The 19,492-nt window shown below is 28.0% G+C and overlaps 1 protein-coding gene across 1 annotated transcript; it reads right to left on the bottom strand.

Annotated features, from left to right (window-relative positions):
* Positions 1 to 357: 357 nt before the first annotated feature.
* Positions 358 to 17,949, bottom strand: LOC114931637 (fatty acid synthase-like). The gene is made up of 20 exons (XM_029303763.2): positions 17,796 to 17,949; positions 17,223 to 17,406; positions 16,802 to 17,052; positions 16,406 to 16,637; positions 13,743 to 14,161; positions 13,224 to 13,514; positions 12,645 to 12,852; positions 11,970 to 12,130; positions 10,062 to 10,379; positions 9,479 to 9,978; positions 9,011 to 9,315; positions 8,280 to 8,684; positions 6,726 to 7,747; positions 6,301 to 6,545; positions 5,197 to 5,902; positions 2,875 to 3,706; positions 1,709 to 2,181; positions 1,360 to 1,614; positions 809 to 1,057; positions 358 to 736 (listed from the first exon to the last, which is right to left on the bottom strand). Exons 2-20 carry the CDS (start codon positions 17,392 to 17,394, stop codon positions 638 to 640), a joined length of 7,143 nt encoding a protein of 2,380 aa, XP_029159596.1. The 5' UTR covers positions 17,395 to 17,406; positions 17,796 to 17,949; the 3' UTR covers positions 358 to 637.
* Positions 17,950 to 19,492: the final 1,543 nt, after the last annotated feature.

Below are 19,492 nucleotides of genomic sequence, written 5' to 3'. Positions count from 1 at the left end.
TCGCGATGATTACGCTTACTTGCTCCTTTTTTTTATCGTGTAGGTGATAAGGTCGATATTTAAAATATATAAATTTAATTGCGTATGAATGTGTAAATGTGTACATCTGAATTGCACGCGTGTATTCGAAGATTGGATACATGCAATAATAATAATAATTTTACAAAAAAAATGTGAAAGGTTTTAAATAAACTTTGTCAAATGAGAGAAAAAAGAGAAGCTGTTTTTTTCCTTATTACCAATATACTAATATATATCAGATTGATACAATTTATTGTATTTACATGTAAATAATATAAGAGCAATTTTTTGTCCAAATTAGTACGAGGATACATAGAAGAAAATAAATTTATGTGGAAAATTATTTATTTTATATATTAGTGTGAAATACACGTGTACACAGGCAAATAAATTTAATTTTTAATCTTTGATTTTGTATGTCATTAATTTTTTAAATATTATTTTATGTGTGTAAAGTGCTTTCTTGAAAAAACCTATGCTAGAAAAATTTTTACACAAGCAAATTTGCATACAATGTTTTTATATATTTAACATGTTTCATTTCATTGTGTGTTAAAGATTTTATTGTGATTAATTAATATAATTATTTTTGTAATTATCATTATAAATCATTAATTTACAACGCGTCGTTAATAAATGATGCAATTTTGTCATTCTCCATCATTGTGAGATGAGAACCTTCCACATAATGAATTTGTACTTTATTTTCGGTAATCTGAAATAAATTTCTCGTATAAGAAATATATTAAAATATCTTAAAAATAATTTACAATATAATTTAATTTACCTTATGTAGACCATAATCCTCTTCAAAAAAAGTGAAAGGCGTATGTGTAGGTTTTAATAGTATTATAGATGATTTTAAACGCGGCAATGAAGATGTATTATAATCTTTTACAGCGACTATATGATTGTAAATTGTTGAACATAAAATATTCCGATTTTCAACAGTTAATGCTGTGATATCCTTTGAAAAGTGGGAAAACACTTCTAACTTTTCCTCCCATGAATTGCACTTATTCAGTTCTAATGCAAGCTGTAAATAATAATATAATTGTATTAAACACAATTAATAATGAAAAAAACAATATTTATTTAACTAAAACAGTAATATAAGTAAAATTATTTTTTTGGTAGCATTAATTAATTACTTGAAATTTCTATAATATAGAATTTAAAATAAGATAAAATATTAAATAAAAAAAATGTAGCATATTTCATCATAATTACGAGAATATTCCAACGAGTTATTTTAGAAACTCTATTCTTGTATTAATTATATGAGAAACATTTTTATAGTAAAAAATCATAAAGCGATTTTAATAATAAGTAACTAACCGTTTCATTGCTAGATCCAAGATATATTTCTACGAAACGAATTAAAATGTAATTTTGTAGTTCTTGCTCCGACGGATAATTAAGAACTTTGTCAACAAAAAATTTCATTAAATCAGGAGCTCCGTCTATAAGTATTAAATGTGCAAAAAAATTCTCGGCTTCCAATAATTTTGCCAATTCGATGGCAATTAAACATCCAAATGAATAACCCACAATAAGAAACTTCTTTCGACTTTTTATTTTCTCTACTATATACTAGAAAAAGAAACATACACATATATAATACAGTACGTAAAAAAATATGTATAACACATGATTATTTTACATATATTAGCTTATAATTCCGTACAGGCAGAAGATATGCTGCTGATTTTGTTATTGAACGATTAACATCGGGAATATGAAATACTTGCAAATAACACATCGCTGAAGATTCAATTTTCGATTCTATCAGCTTATATATTCCGGTACAACCATCAATTCCTGGTATAAGAAATATTTCTCTTTCAACATCTTCCCTCTTTGTACCGACTTCTCCATAAATATCTGAACTCAAATCCGAATCATTAAGTTTTCGAGTCAACATTTTTAATCCGTCCAAATCATTTATATTAGCTTCAGTGGCGTCGTGCACTTTTTCTTGCTCGCTTGTCTTTGTCATTTGTTTAAGTTTAGCAAAATTGAGACTTCGAATATCTTGTGCTGTCAATAAAATATCAAACTCTCTCTCCAACGTCTGTTTGATTTCCACTGCCATCATTGAATCCATTCCTAATTCGGCCAATGATATGTTTGGCGGCGCCAAATGTGGATTTTTCAATTCTATTTTTAAAAAAAATTAGAAAAACTTAGATATTTAAATATAATTTTATCGGATCTTACTTGAAACAGCGATATAAAAATTTGCGATTGAAATTTTATGTTTCTTTTAATGACTTTAATATGCACTTGATTATTTGTTATAATTTTATAATGTACTCTTAATAATAGTGTTGAATAATAGTGTTGACTTCAGAATTGATTTAATAGTTGATTTTAGAATTGAATAATAGTTGAATAACAGTTGATCAGTTAAAATTATAGTTGATTAGTATACATAAATGTTTTGTCACAAATTTTTTCCATACGCGTTTTTTAATGACATTAATGTATTCGATTATTTGTTATAATTTTATAATGCACTCTTAATAATAGTTTTTCCTATTGTATATTGTTTTTCAATTGTAACTCGATTTTTGAATTTTAGTTTTTATTTAATTTGTACTTGAAAAAAATCACAATCTGTAATCAAAACGTTGAAATTTCATATAATAAATAAAGCCAGTGTGGGTCACTAACAAATAATTCGTTTTTTTAATTTCTTACTAGCGATATAAAATACGATTGAATAATAGTTGGTTTAATAGTTAAAAATACTTGATTTGTTGTAATAATAGTTGATTGGTTGAAATATCAGTTGCTTAGTATAAATGTTTTGTCACAAATTTTTTTACATAATAGTATTTCTAAACTTACCCATAATATTTGCAACAGCTTCAAACGGATTCGTTGCCTGGCCAAGATTTTTTCTTTTCTCAGCAACAATCATGCTGCCTACGATTGACTGATCTTGAAGCAAGAATACTTCCAATGTATTCAAACAAGAGGATATTTCTTGTTGCAATGTACCTCCAATAACAAGTTCTTTGTTGTTTTCTTGCATATCTGCGACAAGCCCAACATTACCAATAGCGCCCCATTGTATAGCCAAACCATGTAGACCCTCTTTCTTTCTTCTCTCACAAATTCGTTCCATTACGGAGTTAGCCATTCCGTAATTTGTTTGGCCCGCGTTTCCTCTTCCGCATGAAACGGAAGAAAAAACGACAAAATGTCGAAGTTGGAGACAAATTGTTCTTGATAATTCGTCCATCTTTTTTGTCGTCCATGCTTTTGACAAAAAGGATTCTTCGAAAGTCTCTGGAGACTGATCTTTGAATATACAATCTTTCAACACAACTGCGAGATTGAATATAGCATCCACAGGACCTTGTTTTTCGGCAAATTTCAACAGAGATTTACACTCTTCGTATTTTGAAGTGTCAACAGCTGTCATGATTTGTATGTTTACCCCTTGTGATTGCCACAACTTTACTCTCGATCGCTGATAACCGTTCTTTATTCCAGTTCGCGATGTTAGGACTAAATTTCTCGCACCACGTGTAATCAACCAATCAATCAATTCTAAACCGAAACCACCTAGGCCACCCAAAACAATGTAAGATTTGTGTTCGGAGCAATAATAGCGGGGTTGTGCAAGTATAGGCGCATCCAAGGATTCATCTTCATTGTGAACTTTTATTATTATCTGCAAATTATATTAATTTAAAACGAATACAAAAAGAATTGGTACATACACATTTAAAAATATGAGGTCCTATCTTTGTCTGCTTTATCGACAAATATTATTTATTGCTTATACAGATTGAAAAAATCCTTTTCTAGAATTTAAGTATTCATAATACAAAATTTGGGTTCTTGTGTTTTTATATAAAAAATTAACAAGGCTAAATAATTAATGACAGTTTTCTAATCGGTCTTTTTATTGATCGTAATTACGACATGATGCAAAGAACCTAATACGAAAACTGTTTTATTTAACATTTTAGATTTTTATATATAACCTAATTTACAAATAAATACTTTGATTGTTGAAAGGAATTTTTTATTCTGTATAACCGAAAAATAGATAAATGAAAATAACATAAGAAATATGAAGGACAAGAGAATGTTAGAAAAAATGAAGACAATTTGAAATAAAGATTACAGATATAGAGCTGTAAAAATGTAGGCAAAGAAAATAAACTGTTGAAATATATGTCGCGTTTTATACTACGAAAATATAATAAAACAATTTAATAGAATTATGGTACTTTTATGTAAATTCAACGAATACTTGCTATAAATTGTTTATTTGTTACGACGTTTTGACCATCGGTTTAGGTCCTTTTCAAGTACAACTATAAAATACAATGAGAATTATTTATATGTATAGTAATAATTTACAATTACGGTTTAAAAAATATAATAAAAAGACGAAGATACATACGTTCTAATGCAATATAATGTTAATGGCACAATCCCTCAATACATGAAAGAATCGTTGTGTCATGATGAAAATGAGTTAAACGAATGAACAGTTTTAACTAAACACAAGTTAAACGACCTTTATTATTTTGTCATAGGTATTATCTAAACTGTCTGTGTCTTTTTATAAATTGATTTTAATTGGACAAAATCTAATATACTACATAACAAAGAACATGTGCAAAAATGAGAAATTGCTGAGATGTCTCTTATTAAAAAATTAATAAAACAATACAATTAATTTACAAAAAACAGACAGTTTAAATAATACCTATGACAAAATAATAAAGGTCCTTTAACTTGTGTTTAATTAAAACTGTTCATTCGTTTAACTCATTTTCATTATGACACAACAATTCTCTCATGTATTGAGGGATTGTGCTGCTAACATTATATTGCATTACAACGTATGTATCTTCGCTTTTTTAATATATTTTTCAAACCGTAATTATAAATTATTACTCTACATATAGATAAATCTCATTGTATTTTATAGTTGTACTTGAAAAGGACCTAAACCGATGGTCGAAACGTCGTAACAAATAAACAATTTATAGCTAGTATTGATCAAATTTATATAAAAATACCTTAATTTATTAATTTACTAGCGATACAAAATATTCAATTAAATTAATAAATCAAATAATAATCAAATAATAATCAAATAAAAATTAATTCTTCCATTAAACATATAATGAAAAATAACCATACCTTGCCAATATGCTTTCCAGCAGCCATATATCTGAATGCAGTTTCTATTTCATCCCGTTTGAAGACTTTTCTGCACAATGGTTTGATAGCACCGTTTTTCAAACCTTCTATTATTTTGTTATACAGTACTGTTCTATTCTCTGGTGATTTTGCTAATTTTGCAGCAAAAAATTCATCTAATATAATACCGTGGAAACTAATGTTTCTCGAGAATAAAGATAAATCTAAAGGATTATTGGCAAACATGTCAAACTTTCCGATTTCGAGGAAACGACCGCCCTTTGCTAAGCAACGAACGGACGCTAGCAATTTCTCCTCGACTAAGGAATTCAATACGATATCCACTCCGCGACCTTCGGTTCCCAGGATAATCATTTGCTCGAAACTCGTGTCTCGAGAATTTCCAATATGATCCTCGGGTATGGAGGGAAACGTTTCTCTTATAAAGTTTCGTTTCTCGGCAGTCCCGACCGTCGTAAACACTTCGCAGCCTTCGTAAAGCGCGAGATGAATCGCAGCTTGACCGACGCCTCCTGTACCGGAGTGAATCAACACTTTGTCGCCCTTCTTTATTTTACCTCTCAGATATAAAGCGTAATAGCACGTGCTATATGCGCAAGGAATCGTCGCAGCTTCTTCCATCGTCAAGTTGTCAGGTATGGTCCAAGTGAGAAATTTGTCAGGTACGAGAATATTGGCAATTCCTCTAAAAATAATTATTTCAAAAAGTATATAAATATATTATTTATATTAAATATAACCATTAACACGTTGATTGCTTAGCAAATTTTCTGTCTTATCGTATACATAAAGGCAATTGAAATTTTCATTATAATAAATAAATATTATAATAATGATAAAGTATTGAAATATTTTATTATTTATTACATTATTACTTAATGTAAAACAATAAACAATACAATCAATAAAATAAATATTGCATTAAGCTCGAGTATGTTAAAATTACTATTATTACATAATTAGGCCAATTAAAACGAGCAATTATTAAAATCATGAATATAAAAAATCTTTAATCGAGATCGTTTAATAAAACAGTTTATGTACTAAAAAAAAATATTAATTAAAAGTATCCATATCACTAACCCAGATAGACACATGCCCATTACTCTTTGTCCATTTATAGTAAAACCAACAAATTCCATTCCAAGTAAAGAATCATTATTTGATACGTCTGAGATAGATTCGAAGTTGAGTCTACCGCTGGCTATCATGAGATCTTTAAAATTGATAGACGCATAAACTATTCTTACTAAATTTTCCTTATTATCATCGTTGACTAAAGATGTCCTGTTTTGCGCCCAACAAAGGCTACTCAGATCACCAGGTGTCTAATATAAATAAATATAACAAATAATAATATTAATTTTAAAATTAAAATTAACATTAAATTTATAATAGCCGCAAATTATATTATAAATAAAAGTGTCATAAAATATTATTTTAATCTTTATATATATATATATATATATATATATATATATATATATAATCGAATTTTCTTAACGTACCATCTGAGTAACGTGGGCACTCTCTACCAGTTTTGGTTCTAGTGGTGGTAACAGAAAATGCCTGTATGATCCCCAAATGTTACCGGAACGTATAACATTAATGGGTAAATCCAGCTGTAGCTGATCCGTGTACAATGATTCTTGTAATGAAAACGTAGGCACATCATTATCTTGAATAAAAATACCTTGGATCATTTTACCACCCGGTTCTCTTCGCAAACAATTGACAAGACCAATCAGTCCACTTTCGAAGTCTCCTTCAGCGACCAGTATTATCCTCGTACTTGCAGCCTGATTTTCTTTGTTCATAAATGATTTAAGCTTATCTACCCATGAGAAATCATAATTGTTTACATGCACTATCTGCTGAATCTTCGCAACATATTGCATTTTCCTTAACAATACAAAAGTCTTATCTCTGGTGCGTTTCTCCAAAATTACTTTTAACCCGTACTTTTCCAGACACGAGTAATCGTAGGTGGCATCTAATTCTTCCCATATCAAGAGAAATCCCATCGGCATTATGAAAGACAACAATTGTTCGTATAATTCGTCTTTATTTTTTGTTAGAATTCCGTAAGCTATGGTCATCAAAGAATTTTCTTTCTTTGTTAGTTTGCCAAATTCTACTGTAGAAACGTTGTCGGGCAAAGTGATGTCTTTGAATCGCTCTTGTGTTGCTACCAGCTTGATACCAGATTGCATTAGCGGTATATTATCTAAAACTTTACTCACGAATAAACAATTTAAATTCTCCGGCATCACTTGATCGCTGTCTTCGATGAATTCAATGATTTGTACATTTATCATGTTGTAACATTCAAGAGCAAGGTGCACCGACATACTTATTACCTCCGGAAAAGATATCACATTTAGATCTCGATGACCAACAAACTTGTACTCTTCAAGAACAGGATTGACTGTTCTTTGTCGACGAGATATAGGTGTAGCCATAACGCCGGATATTTCTATTCCTCCAGATATTAAGACGTCTATATACTTATAATGTTGTACAAGGATTTCTGCAATATAACGCACATACGATGGCATATTAGTAGTGTTATCTAAATAAAATCATAGAGACGAATTATCTAGATGAAATTATGGCCTGATCTTTGTATGGATAATAAAAATATGTGTTTTATCTATATCGGTATCTTAGATAAAAAAAGTGTTATCTTTACTTAATGTTAAACATTATTTAAATGATTTAAAAAACATAATACTAGTCTACAGAGTAGCTAACAGATTGTCGATATGACAGAACAACTTTCATGTTTCTATTTTTAATTAATGTAATTGCTGAATAAGAACAACACTTGAAAAGGACCACAATGTTGGTCGAAACGTAGTGTGTACTTATTTTCAATAAATAAATAGCCAGTTTTTGGTCGAATTAAATTGCATTTTATTATTTGTGAAAATTTTATTACTGGCGATCAACAATTAATTGTGAAAATTATATATTTATGTATTTCCCAAGAAATAACACTATGCAAGTTGTAATTTTGTATAAAATTTGTATATTACATATGTATAATACTGAAAACTTACGACTTTCTTCGTTTTTTGAAAGTTTTTCGATATATTTCATGTGAGATTTCGGATCGATTACTACTTTGCGAATTCTTGTTGGAACCATGAGGCTTCTCGAATTCTGTCCTAAAATCATCAACTGTAACATGTTATCCATAAATGTTACCCAGTTATCAGTCCAGGCAATATGACCATTCTTTCCCGTGATCGAAGCACTTTTGAGTCCACGAAATTCGTCAGTATACTGATATCCACGAAGTTTCAATTCCTTATAGATATCTTTCGTGTTCATTTCCTCTTCGTCATTGTCATTTCGATCAATAAATGTAGCACATATTTTCTCGTCTTCTATATTAACTGGAATTCGGACTGTTCCAGTAACGACAGGATTGCCTCCTTCGATGATTTCGAACTTGTTACTACCTATAACAATGATGATGTAAATATTGTATAAATAAAGTTTAAAAAATTTTTATATTTATATTTTCTAATAAAACTCTGAAAAATATATTAAACAATAAAAAATACATTAAAATCATGGAAAAGTAAACTTTTTGTACTTCCATTACGTAATTCATATTTGCACATCTACAGGGGTGCGTTCCGTATTAACGTCTGACACGTCGAAGTTTCATTCTATCTTTGTTCAACTTTCCGTAAGTAACAAAGATAGAATGACACTCTGACGTATCAGACGTTAATATAAAACGCACTCCAGTTTATAAAATTAATTTGATTGCACGTGTTACCTTTTTGAATCATAAGAGTTAAAATGCTTGCGTTTTGTGGTGATAAAATAGTAGAACGTAGAAAACTGACATCTTCAAATACAATTGATATATCAACGTGATGTTCCTTCTTTAACCAGCCGACCATCTGCCATATAAGCAAAAGATATCCTGTAGCTGGTAATAAATTTTTTCCATTAACGACATGTCCAGTTATATACATAAATTCGTCCTCTGTAGTTCGAATACTAATAGCTGTTTCTCTTATATTAAGTTTTCTTTGTCCGCTATAACGATATACATACCAATCTTCGGAATGATCCCATCTGTAAAGGATATCATTAATTCAACAATGTATAAAACATTATTCTATATTATTTTATTGCTTTGAACAATTGGAAAAAAATAAAATTTAATTTCGTATTTTTCAAAATTCCATTATTTTTTAATCTTAGTACAAAAATCTTTTTAATCTTAAACAGTATTTACCTTACAAGATGAGAGATCATGGATGTACCACGACTTACAGGAAACTTGACTTTCGGATATAAATTTGCGATTTGCGGCTGTAGTCCAGCATTATAAAGTTTTCCAATTCCGTCTAAAAATATTTCCATATCCGGTTTATCAGAGAATTCGTATAACGCAACATTTATCACTGTGGGCTCTAAGGAATAATTAAGAACATATTGTAGCATATTGTGAGGTCCTATTTCAATCGTCACTGCGTCATTTGGAATTAAATGCACAATTTTCGAAAATAAAACCGGGGCTATCAGATAATTTGCATAATATTTTGCTAAACATGACATTGAAGATGCGCTGAATCCTTTACAAGAGAGACCATTCAGCCACTTCGGGCTTGGAAACGCTTTTTGCGGCAACACTTGATTCAAGTACTTCAAAAGTTTGGCTCTTACGAGTTCGACGTAGCGACTATGAAAAGGTATACGTCCGCAGGAAATTTCTCTTGCAGAAATGTTGTTATTCTGAAGAAAATGAAACTTTGTCACTTATTAAATTCGACATTATAATAAGCGTGATAAATATTATTTATATACTATTTTCGAACCTGTAGTTTAGCAAGGAATGCTTTTATAGAGTTTGTTGGTCCACTCACAATAGAATTATGGAAACTATTGTAACATGCTACATCGATATCCGATGGACATATATTCTTCAAAGTTTCAAAATCGAGATTAATTTCAGCCATTGATCCGTCTATTATTTTAGTGTTGAAAAATGCTAAACCGACATAATATGCCAACATGATTGTTTCTTCAGCAGTCAAGCATCCATCGGCGTATCCACAAATCAACTCACCAATAGAATGACCCATTATAATATCGGGAGTTATATCGATACTTGTTAAAAGATCAACTATTCCAATCTGAAATATGTACAAAACATCCAACTTTCTGTTTCTTTTGAATAACTCAATATTATATAATATTATAAATTTCTCCTTCTACGTGCAACTATACAGGGTGTCCCATAATTCGCGAACCACCGCGAATGGGCAGATAGAGCGTGTTAAACTGAATAGAAAAGTCCTGTATCATTTTGCGATATTCGCAATTATTGAATTATTAACTAAAATATCTAAACGAATGAGCGGGTAGAAAGCGGTAGGCCGGACTCGGTGTGCATGTACCGCTTAGTATCAAAAGTATCATCTTACTTTTCGGCGCCACATTGGTCGCCGCTCGCTGCATGACACCACCTCTCGATCAAATAATGCTTTCTACCTGCTTATTCGTTTAGATATTTTAATAAATAACTCAATAATTATTGCGAATATCGCAAAATGATACACAACTTTTCTATTCAGTTTAACACGCTCTATCTGCCCATTCGCGGTGGTTCGCGAATTATGGGACACCCTGTATATATATATATATATATATAGTTGCATATATATATATATATATATATATATATATATATATATATATATGGCAGATTTCTTTAGTTTGTTTACAAGAAAATTTAAGTTATACATTCCTCAAAATAATTAAGAGATTAAAAAAATTATCCTTAAAATAGCTAAATTTTAAATAGTAACTTTGTTTTGAATAATTGATCATTTTGAACATAAGAATCACTAAAAAGAATTTATCACAGTAAGTCTGTGATTTTTCACCAAGTTTGGGATACTAGGAAGCTCAAAAATTTGAGTCGATAAAATTTTTTGTCGCTTTACGTAACTTTTTTTCAAAGTTTAAGCAAAAAGGAAAAAATTCGCTTCATTAGTTTCATTTATTTGTAAAACATTCACGAGTTAAAAAAATCTAATCATTATGTCATACTACAGAGCAATAATTCAGTTTTAAGAATCTATTATATTAAAATACATAGATGTACAATAATTTTTAACGGAGTTATAATGATCGATCAAAGTAAAAATAACATTTCTTCTTTAATTTGCGATAACTTTATAAAGAAATATCGAAATTTAAATTTAATAAAACGATTTTGGAATGAAAACTTCAGATTTTAACGTAAAAATGTTAAAAAATTTTATCACATCTTTTTGTGTATACGATATGTTTACAAAGTGAGAAAAATTTTTCCATTTTGTTATGTTTGTCATTTTCTGTATGTAAAACATATCCGAATTGAAAAAACTGGAAAAAGCTATAATCTTTCAAAAGTAAAGATTTCAAGCTTTAAAATCCTTTTTTAATATTTCAATTATCATTTTTTGAAACAAAATTACAACTATTTAAACTTTGTCTATTTTTTGAACAATTTTCTTTTATCCCTTAATTATTTTAAGGAATGCATAATAAAAAGCTTGTCTCTAACGATAAATCTAGGTAGCAAGTATACGTCATTTTGACGTCGAATGACGTCTGTTCGACGTTTATAACGTTAGTTTGCTACATGGCTGCTTTATAAAAATTGAAATAAATACAGAAAAATTCTGCAACGTGATATTAGTTATAGTGATATTATATTTATACATTTATATTTATACCTGGAGTCCAGTAAGGCCTACAAATAAATTGACGACGTTGTCGAGAATATGTTTGTCTTTATTTGTCAGAATATCAGTAACAATTATGCCCTGAGGTCTCAAAACTTTGTCACATTTTTGGATTGCTTTATTGAATACTGGAAATTTTAATAAAGCGCGACCTGTCAATGTGTTAAGAATAAAATTTAATTATTAATTGTTTTTTAAAATAAATGTTGTTGATATCTTTAATTTCAAATAATTTAATATTTTTACATAAATATTCTAAATATACATATAAATAAAATTTCAAGAAATTAATTAATTAATTAATTTTATTTTACATGTGCTTTTTAAAGCATTATTATTATATTTTAATTTAATATATATCAATATTTTGTTATATTATAATATTCTTAATTAATGTAATAAATATAATTCTTAGAATTTTTAAATTTGCTGTCTAGAAATATTGAAACTGTTAATTTAATTTTTGTTTTATTACTACATATATGGTATTTGAAAACATATGTGTATAATGAAAAATTGTTAAAAGTTAATTGCACAAATACACATTATGTACATCTTATATAACATTATATATATATATATATATATATATATATATATATATATATATATATAAATAAACTGTTAAATATTACATTATTGTAATATCTTATTTGATTTAATTACCCATATTAAAGCATTGAGATCCAATTCCAGAAAATACGAAGCAAATTGGTCTTTTGGTACATAAGTTATGTCCCATCTTAATTATTGCATTATCGGATAATTTTGATCCAGCAATCATGTATCCTCTGTAGGGATGATCTTGTATATTATTGCCATAAATATGATGAAGCAAAGAGAAATATTCTACATCTGCCGATCGACTCTGTATCTGTAAAAATATCATTGTTAATTGTAAATATACAACAATTATCTTATCACATATTCTTAAAATTAAGTAGAATTGAAAATATATACGGGGTTTTTTTAAATATCAAGAATTTAAGAGAATATTCCTTAGCTAAGGAATTTTTCATGAAGAAAAGATATATACAACTAAGATTAAAAGATATATAAATGTATATATATCGCCTAAACTGCTTTGATTTCAAAATACAAAATGTCAAAGTTGTTGAAAAAAGGATAATTTTGTTAAATAAATTAAAATGACATCCATAATGATAATAATATTAAATGAGATATATGTATATGAGAGAGGAGAAAAGATTAACTTATTTGTAAAATAAATTATAATATACTTACATCATTTAATAAAATTTTTACTGCTTCCTCGGTACGTCCAGATACAGCCACAAGCCTAGATAAATTGTAATCTGTTCCATTATTGATTTTAATTTTCGGATTTGATTTCAACAAGATGTGGCAATTAGCACCGCCAAACCCAAAGCAATTAATACCGATATAACCTCCGTTAAATTCTGTCGGTTCAGTGATTACTTTTATTCTTCCTTCAATAATAGCAGTCATATCCTTTCGTGGATGGTTGAAATGTATAGTAGGCGCGATTATACCAGTTTCCATCGCTATTATGACCTTCATAAAATGAATACATATTTTTATATAATTTTAACAGTAATATTTTCTATAATTACGGTAAATAATCAAAAAATAACTGATAATTAAAGAAATATTTGCACAAAGTTACATATAACATTATAATATATTGTTGTTGAATTAAGCGGAACTCCTATCGCCGTCCCGTTTTATCAATAAACAGGACAGTGTTTAGGATCACATTAACTATATTTTTTGTAAACTCACTTTTGCAATTTGACAATGGCCGCTAACGGGTTCAGTGTGTCCAATATTCGACTTCACTGAACCCAATAACAGAGGGCTGTCTCTTTTGGAGCATAAAGCTTCATCGATGGCTTGTAGTTCCACAGGATCACCAGCTAGAGTACCAGTTGCATGAGCTTCTATATAAGATAGCTCAAGAGGCGAGATACCACATTCCTCGTAAAATTCTTCCATTAGCATTCTTTGCTTGTCAAGTAATGGATAAGTAATTCCTTCTTCTTTAAAGCCATCGCAATTGACTTTACCGTAGATAAAAGTCGCGTAGATTCTCCTTGCATCCTTCGCCTTTTGTAGGTACACTACTACAGCCGAATCACTCCGCATATAACCGGAGCCTTGTTCATCGTAAGGTCTACAGTAACCATCTCTAGAAAGAACTCCTAAAATAATAAAATCGGTAGTTCATTTGTTTTAATAAATATATAAATATAAAATTGTTTTAATAAATATAAAAGATATATAATTTTATTTTTTGTATTTCACAATTCCTTGATTAAAGTACCAATTTAAGTACTTTAAGTAAAAATTTTGATAAATATATATAAACAAATTATTCTTGTTTTTTAAGAATAGAAACTACTATATTTAGCGAAACAAATATTTATATAAACTTTGATTAAATATATATTTTCAAATAAATGTATCTACAATATACAGAAAGTGTATTTGAACAAACATATTTAGAGCACACTATCACATTTTCTAGACCACTTGAAGATGATTTTTCTTCAGTGAAAATGTTAAGATATCAATAATTTTCAAGTTATGAATGACTCATAGTGTCTAACCAAAACTAGATTTCGAAGCCGAAATCGAATTTCTACTTCTTATCAATTTCTAAATCAATTTCGGCCGAAACCGAAACTTTTTTCTATTTCTTAAGGTTAATAATTAATAAATGTTTAAGAATAAAAATAAAAATAATAAATAAATATTGTTGTTTAAAATATCGTTTCCAGAATCCAGATATGCTTAGGATTTACCTATACAGCACACAAGTTTGCAGCAATATTGCAACTACATTGCAATATTGTATGTTGCATAGCAATATTGCGGAAATATTAGGTAGGCATGAATTTGCAATATAGTTTAAACAACGTTGCAGCAACATTTCAGAAATATTATAAAAATAATGTCTTGTTATATATATGTATTGCCTAGACTAATACAAAAGTGTTATTATAATAAGGATTACTTTTTATAATTTTGAATCTTACGCATTTTTGTGAGTCGTACATATACATGTTATATTAAAATGTTACATCTATGAGTGGGAAATTACAACTAACATATACGTTACATGTAACATGCTTGAGTATATAACATTTATATATTGTTTGCTGGGATAATATATAAATTTTTATTACATCTAAATCCTGATCTTAAAATAAAATACACTTATTTATGCGTTTTTTAACATATTAATATTTTGGTCAAATTGAAATCTTTCGTGCCCAATAATTATTTTGTATGAATTTATGTACATTTTTCGTTTAACAAAATTTTACGTGCTGGTCTTCAAATGTAGCCTCAACACTGACAATATACATATAACAACACCTGACAGCACGTAAGTTTATTAAACGAAAAATGTACACAAATTCACGCAAAAAAATATTAGGTACAGAACATTCAGTCCAATTATGTATTTGACACATTTCCAATAATTCAATAATAATATTACATATATATTTTATTGCATTATTGCTGCAATGCTATAGAACAATATTTCTGAAAGCGGACATTTTACCGTTGCTGCAACCTTGCAGCAAGATTGTTGCAACATTTCACAATGTTTATGCGATATTGTAATATTGCAATGAAATGTTGCCACAATGCTGCTGCAATCTTGTTATGCTGTATGGGTAAATTTAGATTATTATTTACATTTATAAATGATAATAATACAATAGTAGCTTATTGAAAAATCTTTATTGATATCTTATTTGCTATCCTTGCTATCAATTTGAAGAATAAACATCACAAAGTAAAATCAACTACTGTATTTATAATAACATTTAGTTTATGTTAATTAACAGTCCCAATAATTTGTCAATAACAAATAACAATTACTTGTAACTAAAATAAAATCTTAATTATTTGTGTTAAAATAAAGACTTTTAGTTACATAAAACGTTGCCAAAGAATTGAAAACTTTTTTAAAAAACAAAACAAAAAATAAATTTTTTTAAACAAAAGATATTCTTTTCCTATTCCTATTTGAACAACAATACGGCGACGAGCGTAGTCTCGGCGGTAGCCGAAAGTTCGGCCATTTCTTGACCAAAATTTAGCCGAAACTAGTGTTTTGAACCGAAACCGAAACCGAATCTTCGCGGTCGGACACTATCAATGATTAAAAAATAAGAGTTTTCACAAATCAAACTTTAGAGAGTTAAAATATTAACAAGACTATACATTCTTCATCAGTTATTATTTTCAAGTAAAGTTTACTTTAATAGAATTTTAATTTAAGGTTTAGTTATAAAGATACAGATGGCAAAAATTGGGAAGATGAAAATATGTAAATTTATCTTAATTATATATATTTTAAATATTTTAAATATATCTAGATAAAAGATAATTGCAACAATTTCATATGCAATAAAATTTTTTCTACATACCCAGACAAAAGAACTGATGAGTTACGAAAGGATGAACGCACAAATTGCTACTAGCGACAATAGCAGCTTCACAAACGCCAGATCGAATCATCTTGTAAGCCTCCACCATAGCGAAATGACTCGAACTGCATGCAGTATCGATGTTATACGATGGTCCAGTAACGCCGAGCCAATAAGAAATTCTGTTTGCTATCATGGCTTTGCTGCATCCAAGAATGGGTGATCCAGCAATCTATCAGCAATTACGCAATATAGCATTCAGAGGGTGAAATCTTTTTTGCATATTTAACAGTATCTTCGTATACATATAAATATCTTTACAATTTAAGGAGAGTGTATTTTTTTTAACAATTTCTGATATTTTATTATTGAATAATCAATATGTGAACCACATACGTGAGGCTTCTCATATACTAAATCGATATATGTATCACAGGCACTTATTGCTGTCACGACGCTTGTGTTCGTTCCTTGTAATTCTGCTGGATTTACACCCGCATCAATGATTGCTTCGTAGGTATGTTCGAGTAACATTCTGATTCCAGGATCAAGTACATGAACTTCTGAGCTCGGTATATCGAAGAATTCTGCGTCAAACTTTTGTATATTCTTTACTGTTCCTATACGAAGAGGCATTTCATAGATATCTATCAGGATAAAAATATTTTAAATATTTAAAATGTTTTTATATAAAAATTTAAAATATTTATATAAAAATAATTATTATATTGTTGACGGTTGTAGATTTTATTTGCAATAACATTTTCTAATAAATTGATTGATATATAATCTGATATAATTTTGAAAAAAATATTACAATCACTCCAACGTTGATGATCGTCCGAACCAAGATCCATTTTATTGAAAAGATTTTCCTGAAATTCTTTTATATTATCAGATTTAGGAAATCGCCCGGAAATTCCAGAAATGACGATTTCTTCTTCAGCATTGACTCTAACATATGGATTGAATCGCTTGTTTTTATCCATCTTTTAAAAATTCTGGTAATTATAAGAAAAAGCTATATAATAAAACTTTATTTTACAAAGATATATGTATGTGTATATAAAATAAGAAAAAAATGAAATTTTATATAAAATCATTTTTTGGAAAATGAAAAATTTAACTTTAAAAGAAGCCTAAGAAGAAGAAAATAGTTGTATAATTTAAAATCTTATTATTTTCCTAGAAAATATATATAAAATTGAAATTTTTAAATTATTCTAATCAATAACTTAATTGTAGTATAGCAAAATTGGTTTAATTATTAAAAATTTTATTATTATTGCTTAAGGAATAAAAAATCTTAAGATAAATATGATTGTGCAAATGTATTATTATTTAAAATTTTTTTTTAAATTTGAAGAAAGCAAGAAGAATTTAAACTCACCCTGTTAAATTTTTCAAAATTTCTTCTGTTTAAATATTAACAACAGTGAAATTTTTTTCTATTAAAAACAGAAAAAACTTTAACACTGACAAACACAATAATGATCTATATTATAGATTATAATATGCTCTATTGTCTGTTAAATCATATATGATTCTAAACTCAAGCTGTCATAACAATTTCATTTTGATGAGAAATAGCGTAGTTATGCATAATTATTTTTAATTCAATTTAATTTCATATACATTTTATGTCAAATTTCAGCGGATACGATAAAAATGCAGAAATGCGAGTTTTGCGAATGTTGTTGTGTTTTTTGTATTTTAAAGAGATATAATCAAATGCAAAATGCATCTTTATTCAAACTTATTACGTGCTAATGTCAAACGTCAAAATACCTGCATTACATATACTTTTAATATGTGATCATAAAATTTTGAAAGGAATAAAACACTTTTTTTTTTAAATTAACATCTATAATAAATTATGCGGTGAATATAAAAAAATAATTCCATATTTCCCCACTAATCTTCTTTTTTATTAATTTAATTTAAATTAATTTAATTTTCGTTTTGCTGAGAATATATGTATGTATAAAATTTTATATATATGTATATTACATTAATTATATATATATTTTGTATATTAATTTTGTATATATTACTATATTTACTTTTTAAAATTGTTTCAGATAATTATTTTAGTAATTTGGAAATGTTCATGCAGAATTATTTCTATATTATATTGTATAATTATTGTTACAATTATCATAATTTAAAATTTACAACACTTCGTTAATAAATGATTCTATTTTGTCTGTTAAATCAGAGATATGATTCTAAACTCAAGTTATCATAATCTTATTTTCATAAGAAACTGCGTATTAGATATGCATAATTAGTACATTCAATTCAGATTAAATCATATACATTTTGTGTCAAGTTTCAGCGGATACAATAATAATGCAAAAATATACGTGTTTTGCGAATGTTATAATAATTTGTATTTTAAAGAGATATAATCATATACAAAATGCATTTTTTATTCAAGCTCATAAGTGCTGTTGTCAAACGTCAAAATATATGCAATACATATATTATTACTTCCTCATAGAGGAAGCTCCCCAGCAAACACCAAGTAACAATTATATAACTGTTAGTTATAATTTCCCATGCAATAATGTAAAATATAAATGTAATATAACACACGTGTTATATTGTATTTACATTTATTAAGTGGAAAATTAAACTAACAGTTAAATAATAGTTACTTGATGTTTGCTGGGTTATTTGTTTTTGTGAAAAATTTTATTTTAAATTTCTATGCCAATGTGTTCATGATGTTCCAAAACATCAAAAAATAATATTTTTGAAAAATGTCCGTATGTGTGTGCATGTAAGTATGTATGTGCCCGTTTTGAAATTTAGATATTTCAAGAATTATTCGACTTACAGCGTTCCAATTTGACATATAAGTAAAAAGTAGTACAACACTTTTATTTACTGTTATTTTTATAAAAATTTATACTGAGTTTTAAATTGTAATGCAATTTTAATTTTTCAAAAAATGTTTGTGATTGCTCTAACTTTCGTAAATTTTAAGATATCGAAATAAATATTTTTACATGAATAGATTTATTATTAAAGGATGGTTGATATAAAATATTTGACGAGGATCAGTGTAAAGGTAATTTTTTA

Source organism: Nylanderia fulva, unplaced genomic scaffold, assembly GCF_048542155.1.
Source record: "Nylanderia fulva isolate GAGA-0341 unplaced genomic scaffold, ASM4854215v1 Scaffold80, whole genome shotgun sequence".
NCBI lineage: Eukaryota > Metazoa > Arthropoda > Insecta > Hymenoptera > Formicidae > Nylanderia > Nylanderia fulva.
This window is presented reverse-complemented; position numbering and strand designations above follow the sequence as displayed.

Coding starts and splice junctions, on each gene's coding strand:
- LOC114931637 (XM_029303763.2), bottom strand. CDS start 17,394: ATGGATAAAAACAAGCGATTCAATCCATATGTTAGAGTCAATGCTGAA. Junction 10,380..11,969: donor TAGGCCTTACTGGACTCCAG/GTATAAATATAA, acceptor TACATATTTCAG/ATTGGAATAGTTGATCTTTT. Junction 6,546..6,725: donor GTGCCCACGTTACTCAGATG/GTACGTTAAGAA, acceptor TATTTATATTAG/ACACCTGGTGATCTGAGTAG.